General features: G+C 47.2%; 1 protein-coding gene across 4 annotated transcripts in view; it reads right to left on the bottom strand.

Moving 5' to 3' along the window:
* Positions 1-8,025, bottom strand: part of slc8a1b (solute carrier family 8 member 1b) — a 178,172-nt gene extending 170,147 nt beyond the window's left edge. For 2 of the 4 annotated variants that reach the window (XM_029752413.1, XM_029752415.1), the window contains exons 1-2: positions 7,465-8,025; positions 3,666-5,527 (exon numbers count right to left, since the gene is read on the bottom strand). In XM_029752413.1, coding sequence (XP_029608273.1) covers positions 3,666-5,491 — 1,826 coding nt within the window. In that variant the 5' untranslated portion in view covers positions 5,492-5,527; positions 7,465-8,025. Of the gene's footprint in view, positions 1-3,665; positions 5,528-7,464 lie in introns of those variants that run through there. The other 2 variants (XM_029752414.1, XM_029752417.1) reach the window with 2 other exon arrangements.
* Positions 8,026-8,686: the final 661 nt, after the last annotated feature.

The following is an 8,686-nucleotide window of genomic DNA, read 5'->3' as shown; positions in this document are numbered from 1 at the left end:
TTATTAGGTGGGGGTTAAGAAAGTCTGTTAAATATTTGTAAGAAACGTAAACGTATTAAGTGATAAGGAAACATGAAGGAAGTTAAGAGCTTGGGTGTCAGTTTTGTCAGTTTTGGCTAACTCACTGCTCGATAAGCGACTTGTCTTTTAATTTTCCTTTCCGGGCGAGGTTCAGAGTGAAAGTTAACCTCAGGTATCTGTTAGCACATCAAGATCAATGAGTTGTACCATTTAAATCACAAAGATTCTCCCTATTTCGCTATTTCTGTCCATCCTCACATCATCTGCCCAACCTGCCATCCTCACATCATCTGCCCAACCTGCCATCCTCACATCATCTGCCCAACCTGCCACTCACCAGTCATTTGCCCAACCTGCCACTCACCAGTCATTTGCCCAACCTGCCACTCACCAGTCATTTGCCCAACCTGCCACTCACCAGTCATTTGCCCAACCTGCCACTCACCAGTCATTTGCCCAACCTGCCACTCACCAGTCATTTGCCCAACCTGCCACTCTCCAGTCATTTGCCCAACCTGCCACTCACCAGTCATTTGCCTAACCTGCCACTCACCAGTCATTTGCCCAACCTGCCACTCACCAGTCATTTGCCCAACCTGCCACTCTCCAGTCATTTGCCCAACCTGCCACTCACCAGTCATTTGCCCAACCTGCCACTCACCAGTCATTTGCCCAACCTGCCACTCACCAGTCATTTGCCCAACCTGCCACTCACCAGTCATTTGCCCAACCTGCCACTCTCCAGTCATTTGCCCAACCTGCCACTCACCAGTCATTTGCCCAACCTGCCACTCACCAGTCATTTGCCCAACCTGCCACTCTCCAGTCATTTGCCAAACCTGCCACTCACCAGTCATTTGCCCAACCTGCCACTCTCCAGTCATTTGCCCAACCTGCCACTCTCCAGTCATTTGCCCAACCTGCCACTCTCCAGTCATTTGCCCAACCTGCCACTCACCAGTCATTTGCCCAACCTGCCACTCTCCAGTCATTTGCCCAACCTGCCACTCACCAGTCATTTGCCCAACCTGCCACTCTCCAGTCATTTGCCCAACCTGCCACTCTCCAGTCATTTGCCCAACCTGCCACTCACCAGTCATTTGCCCAACCTGCCACTCTCCAGTCATTTGCCCAACCTGCCACTCACCAGTCATTTGCCCAACCTGCCACTCTCCAGTCATTTGCCCAACCTGCCACTCACCAGTCATTTGCCCAACCTGCCATTCTCCAGTCATTTGCCCAACCTGCCACTCACCAGTCATTTGCCCAACCTGCCACTCACCAGTCATTTGCCCAACCTGCCACTCACCAGTCATTTGCCCAACCTGCCACTCACCAGTCATTTGCCCAACATGCCACTCACCAGTCATTTGCCCAACCTGCCACTCTCCAGTCATTTGCCCAACATGCCACTCACCAGTCATTTGCCCAACCTGCCACTCTCCAGTCATTTGCCCAACCTGCCACTCACCAGTAATTTGCCCAACCTGCCACTCTCCAGTAATTTGCCCAACCTGCCACTCACCAGTCATTTGCCCAACCTGCCACTCTCCAGTCATTTGCCCAACCTGCCACTCTCCAGTCATTTGCCCAACCTGCCACTCACCAGTCATTTGCCCAACCTGCCACTCTCCAGTCATTTGCCCAACCTGCCACTCTCCAGTCATTTGCCCAACCTGCCACTCTCCAGTCATTTGCCCAACCTGCCACTCTCCAGTCATTTGCCCAATCTATCCTCTGGTCAAACAAACTGCAACAGCCAGTGCTCCACCAGCCCATCTCTTCAAGCAGTCTACTCAGGCCCTCATATCCAATTCTGGAGAAAAATTACACTTCGCTTTCTGATGGGAAGCCCAAGTGAAAGAGGAGAGAGCTGAAACTTCTCCTCTAATGGTTTGACTGCGACACAAAGGGTGGAGGGAGCTTGCCACTGGGCCCCCAGCCCCCCAGCCCTCAGTCCACGGGCCCCCAGGCCCCCAGCCCACGGGCGCTTCACTTCAGATCATCTGCATCCTAATTCATTTTTCTACAGTGTCCTTTCCCCTTTCTCGATGTGTTCAAAGGCTTGTTGGGAGGTGTTTAACATGTGTTTCTAGTTCTCTTGTAGGAGGTTTAGCTTTCTAATCGTCTGAAGATGAAACTGTGATACGGACTCTTGCCCCCTCAGAGCCTTGCCCCCTCAGAGCCTTGCCCACTTTGGAGCCTGTGCTCCAAACATCGCTAGAATAAAATTCAAACCCTGAAATATACTGTGGCAAGATATTGAATAAAAAGTTAAAATGTAGATACTGGTATACTTTTCGTGGAAATGAAACAAACTATGTGATATCATATTGCCATATTAAAACCCAATTACACAACAGCTAGCAGTCAGCTAACAGCATTCCATTCCAAAAACTCCAGAAAAGAAAAACTGCTGTTCTACAGTTCATTCCTCCCAGAGCTGCTGCTGGTCCAGACTGTAAGGTACTGGTTCCTGTACTGTAGAATACCTTACAGACCAGACCCTCTGACGCTCCATCATTTCATTTAGACAAACGCTCTTAAAATCCACTTAGCAGCGTCGTGAGAGCTACACTATGGAAACTGTGCAATGGGCCTCTGAAAGTTGAACCTAAACATCTGCTTTGAATCTGTTTAGAAACAAGCCCTTTTCATTCATCTGTCTCACTCGTCCCCTGCATGTCAAAGAGGGTGAGTATGGGGACAGAGGGAGAGAGGGAGAGAGAGAGGGGAATAGAGAGTCAGAGACAAGCTGCTCTTGTCCTTTTATAAAGGAAGTAACTAGCCCAAACCTTAACATATATGAGACAGTCTTTTCAGAACAGTGAATACAGGCATAGAGCCTAACCTGATCATTCAACCCTGAATGCCAAGTCTCTGACATTTCTACGAACCCTCTCTAATATTAAATGAGATACAGTATACCTGTAGTGGCATATCTGTAAGACATGCCAGATCCAATCCATACAGTTATCTGAGATGCAGTACAGAAACCACATTAGTGGCAATACAGAAACAAAATAACAACAGAAATGAATTCAAGATACATCAACAATGGTCAAAGCTTATAGAGTTCAGGCTGATCATGCCCCTGAAATGAATGAGGAGCAATCCAACATGGATAAACCTGAGAGCGATTGAAACACAGATGCTGAGAACTCAGCAGAAATCACACATTCGATAAATAAATCAGTAAGTAGATGAGTGAATGAATAAAGGAATGAATGAATGACAGAAGAAGCAGAGAGGAGAGCAGAAACAAAGGGAACTGATGACATCTCCTCATGGCACACAAGCAGTCCGCTGCACCACGACCACGACATGACACAAACACACCCAGCATCCATCCATCCTCATCATCATCAACACATGTATTCACAGACAAACAAAACCCAGCATCAGCTTAGACTACACATGCACAACTAGAGAGAATGACAATAAACTGCATTGGTGGCTTCAGATTCATACATTACACAACATATTTCAATAGCCTACTCACTTTTTGAGAAATTTGTCTGAAAGAATTCTTTCAAATGTAAAATGCTCATGGCCAAAAAAGCATAATAGTACACTAATAAGCAGTGTAATGTCAGCCCCACATATAACATTAATAAATATTTTTAAATAACTTAAGAACTTACAAGATTTCATCGTTCTGGAACTCCAGGACCCCGTGGGTATCTTCAAAATCCTCTCCTCCTCCGCGTGCCGTGCCCTCCACAGTCTTGTAGGGCACCATGACGACCCCACGTGCCCCTGACGTACGCAGCACCTTCACCTCCATGGTGCCCACACTCTCACTCACGTGTGCCACCGGCTCCTCGAACATGAAGATGCCGGCATGGTCGTCGTCAAAGATGGTCACGGTTGCCGTGGCAGGCAGGCCGAGACAGGCCACCGCCTCCACGTGATTGGTCTCTGGGTTCTCTAGCTCCTCCCCCTCTGCCAGCAGCACTTTGACGTTGCTCAGGTGGATCAGGAAGTTCTCGTCCTCCTCAAAGATGTCATCATCAATGATGCCCACACGGATCTCCTTCTGGGTCTCGCCGGGCTTGAACACCACCACCCCCTCGGTGAACTCGTAGTCCGAGCCCGCGTTGGCTGATCCATCCTCCGTACGGAACTCCACCGACACTGTCTTGGTCAGGTCACCACCTCGCCGTAGCACATTAACTGCCACTGTGCCGCAGTTCTCAAGGCACTGGTAGGAGCCGGGGTCAAAGTAGATCTTAGAAATGGGGTCGTTTTCGGCCACATCGGAGCGAACCTCCTGCAAGCTGACGGCCTTGCGGGCCTGGTCGGCCGCATGCTTCTTCAGGATGTTCCCAGCGCCGGTCATGAGCCTGGTGGCCTGGCAGCGGTAGAAGGCCCTGCTCTTCTGCTGCGAACTCAAAACCTGGTAGTTGGCCAGTTCAATCAGCTGCTCCATCTCCTTGTCTGGGTGCTTCTGCTTCAGCTCCTTGAGGATCTTGGCCATGTCGCGCCGGGTCTCCTCCTCATCCAGGTCCTTCACGTTCTGCTCCAGCCCCAGAGGCCCGTCCAGGAAGTCCGCCGCGTGAGAGTTGAGCATCTTTCCGTCCATCTCAATGTCGACTTTGGACGGGAGCGGACGGTCACCCTCGGTCTCAATGATCATGCCCCGCTGCTTGCCGGTACGGTAGCGCTTGTAGACGTACTTGTAGAAGAGCAGGCGTCGGTCAGCGACCCAGGCGAACAACACGCAGATGGGGAAGAAGAAGAGGGTGAGCAGGCCCTCCCACACCTGCACTATGCCAGGGGAGATGACAGCCAGGATCAGGTAGAGCCAGATGTAGGCGAAGATGCTCCAGGTGGCTGTGACGAAGAAGACGCGCAGGTGCTTGACCTTACGGACCTCCCCGTCGGGCACCACGTACACACAGATGCCAATGATGACAAACATGTTGAAGGCGGCGCTGCCCACAATGGTGCTAGGACCCAAGGCTCCTGCATCAAAACCGTGGCCGCAAACCTCAATGACGGACAGTAGGATCTCAGGGGCACTCGAACCCAGGGCCATGAGCGTGAGATTGGACACTGTCTCGTTCCAGATCCGCACGGTGGTGGTGGTGGTCTCTCCGTTGGGTCTCTTGATGGTGATCTCTTTCTCCTGAGAGGTGATGACCTCGATGGACGCCATGAAACGGTCAGCGATGATGGACACTCCCAGGAACATGTACACCAGGGCCACGAAATAGACTGTCGCCCGTGCCACTTTGTCCCCAAACGAGGGATTCTGAGGTTCCCAGATAGGCAGAATCACCCCTTTTTCGCATGCTGTGCCTGCTGTGGTGCACACAGTAACATTGCCGCTGGCAGTTGGAGACACAAACTGGTCCACGTCCGAGGACATAGCCGTCACATGTTGAAATTTGAGAAACATGATTGCTACGACAACCACAAGCCGAAGGCCAAGGGAGAGCATGGGGGAGAGCTGAAAGTGTCCCATGATTCTGGAGTGGTAAGCTTCCTCTGCTTCCTAAACCTGCAGGGGGAGGGTGATTACAGGGTTGGAATTATTGGAAATTTAACACAACTTGCTCTCACTGTAATAATAGCCAAATAACAATATGTAGTAATTCACATTAACTATAATATAATATGACCATGGGGTTCCCGAGTGGCACAGCAGTCTAAGCCACTGCATCTCAGTGCTAGGGGATTCACCACAAACACCCTAGTTCAAATCCAGGCTGTATCTCAACCGGCTGTGATTGGGAGTCCCATAAGGTGGCACACAATTGGCCCAGCGCCTTCCGGGTTTGGCCTGTGTAGGCCCTCATTGTAAATAAGAATTTGTTCTTAACTGACTTGCCTAGTTAAAAAAAGTTTAAATAAATTGTTTTAATTAAATAAACATTTCATATCAATTATTCCCCTGGCGAGTGGCTGCAATGCCTATAATAGAACCATAGGGTTTGGCACTAGAGTGGATGGAAAGGAGGAAGCAGAAGATACATTTTAACTGATTGTCTGCAGGGATAATAACTTTTCACATATTTCATATGTTGGTACTGTGGTGAACATTACGCAGATATGTCACGTGCATAGCATTTTATGAACAATTAGCATCCAGAATATTTTACAAGGCTCTATAATCACCAGCAATAGGTGACAATATCAGGTTATTCATTCTCCTTAGAGCAGGAGATAAAACATGTATACGTTTTAGACTAGCAAAGAGTAGGGACGGTTCCCCGACCTTTGAAATAAGAGGGAAGAGAGGAGACATTGAGTGTGTATAGCCTGCTATGCGCCGAGATACCGCGGGTACAGGAAGCATCCAGTGAAGCGGGAGGAAAGCGACACTAACGGTGCTGGACTACTCACCTTCAATGTAGTCAGAAAGGAAGCAGACGCGCAAACATCTAGGAAAGATTATAATGGACTAATTGACCATAGCACTTCAATTTATACCATATTTTCCATAGGAAAATTATAGTGAATTATAGTGATTAATTATTGTTTAATATCAGCTTATAATACAATGAACTTGAATAAGAAATCAATAAGATAGTAGGCTACTTATGATAACTAAGAATTTAGGTCTGGTATATCAGTCTGGTAAACTATGATAATTATAGAAAGAAATGATGGAGGTATGGTCACGGCAGTAGTCTACAATTTGGTGCCGCCTTTAGAGCATCCTTACCAGTTTGGAAGCATACTATTCTTGCCAGATTTACTATAGGAAGGCTACTTGTAAATGGGCTGTTGTGTGATTTCTATTGTTTTCGACGGTATCATCAGTTGATGTATTAATGACTAGGCTTACAGAACATGCTCATTCAATATAAACCTCCTATTCCCTAATCCATAGCTGGAATCTACATATTAGAAATTCAATAGAAAACCTCTATTCCCTAATCCATCTGGAATCCGCATATTAGAAATCCAATGCGACGGCACAACCTGCACAAATAACCCGCATAGGGCTAGTGAATGTATTTGGCGCAATGAATAACTCCGGAGTAGCGCAAATATACCTCGTGTAGGATAGCCTAGGCATGCTATTGCCGACATGGATCAATTTATGCGGGTTTAGGCACGTTGTACACAACTTCCAAGTGCATATTTGGAAACATGGGCAAACGACCAGGTTTTACTGTTGCAGGAAGGCAAGCAAGGAAGCGCAAGAATGAAACCCAATTCCTACAAATTGAGGTATTCTCAAAAGCTACAATAGACTCAGTATAAATCTCCAATGCTTTACCATTTTAATCCCAGACAGAATGGTCGACTAATCCCAGTAGATCCGTATAACATAGAATAACCTATACAGAATGAAGGATAGCCAAGACATGCGGCCACACTGTATCGCACAGCTCCATCGAGTGGACTAAACTTGCTGTAACTAGATTGTGCCACAAAAAAAAACACAATTTTGATATGTTAATGATAACAATATAAGCAGAATCATACCTTTCACAATATTTAACGGTAAAATCCACAGGCAGAAGTCAGCAATAGTAGTTGTAGTAGCCTAGACGTGAAAATGCCAATAAGGAGCCGCTAGAGCCGTCAGTAGCCTAGTATTACAGCTCACATTCGTGCTGGGTTTTATACGAAATCAAGGCGAGATACCCCGGTGAAGAAAAAACGAGTTAAAGATTCCCATGCACTCGCAGTTTTCCACGACCTGTATGTGATGAACAGATAACTGATGTTTTATCAGCAAATCTGCATATCGGAGAACTAAAAGGTGCGCTGAGACTTCTTCCTGATTATTTCCCCCCCTCTCTCTCTCGCTTTCACTCACCTTCTCTCACTCAACCTCTTTCCTATCCTATTCGAAGTGTGGACAGCAACAGAGCTCCATGCACAGAGACCCGAGTCCAAAGTGCGTTTAGAACGCGGACTGCTTCTGTGGAGGCAGACAAACTCCCGGATTACACTTTTTCCCACAGCTCTACCGCTCGGGCATTATTCTACCCACATCGATTTAAGAAAGAGCAAAGGGAAACGACACTAAAAATGCGGCCCACTGCCAACCCGCCTATCAACACCAAGACCCTCCCATTGCTCCACTTTAAATACTTGGGGTAACGTTGTATACATTGTAATTAGGCCTACATTTCAATAAACTTGGTAATTACAGTACAATGTACTACATCATGCTACGTATGATTTTCCTTATTATTTGAATAATGAGGGTTGCTTTGAGATGGGGTCAGTCTTGTCATGGCCATTTCGTTTTTTCCTTAATTAACCTTCTGTCTTATGTAACCATACCAAACGTAACATATCATACTGATTTGATTGTCCCAGATATACAATTACTATGTTGGCGTCTCTAGTCTATGAGACCAGGCTGTAACTCTGCTCTCTGTTTCTGCCTATTATCACCTGTCAGACCACCGATATTTGAAGGAGGAGCTGTAGATCGGGGTGGGTAACATTGATGGCAGTGGGGGTCACAAAACATCTGAACTCATCATGAGGGGCTGCAGTTGGTCAGGGGTCTGCATACCCATATACATCCCCCCACCACATTGCAAACGAAACATTTTAGTAACCCCCCTCTTGACTGCAGAGATATTTTTACATTTTAGAGTTAATTTAGTGCAATTCTACACATTTTGCCATGGGGTGTAGAGAAAAGGTTGCTGTTTTAAGGTAAGCTAGTTACAATTCTACACATTTT

This window comes from Salmo trutta, chromosome 5 (genome assembly GCF_901001165.1).
Source record: "Salmo trutta chromosome 5, fSalTru1.1, whole genome shotgun sequence".
In the NCBI taxonomy this organism is placed as follows: domain Eukaryota; kingdom Metazoa; phylum Chordata; class Actinopteri; order Salmoniformes; family Salmonidae; genus Salmo; species Salmo trutta.
The sequence above is the reverse complement of the archived record's forward strand: the minus strand, read 5'-3'. Positions and strand labels throughout refer to the sequence as shown.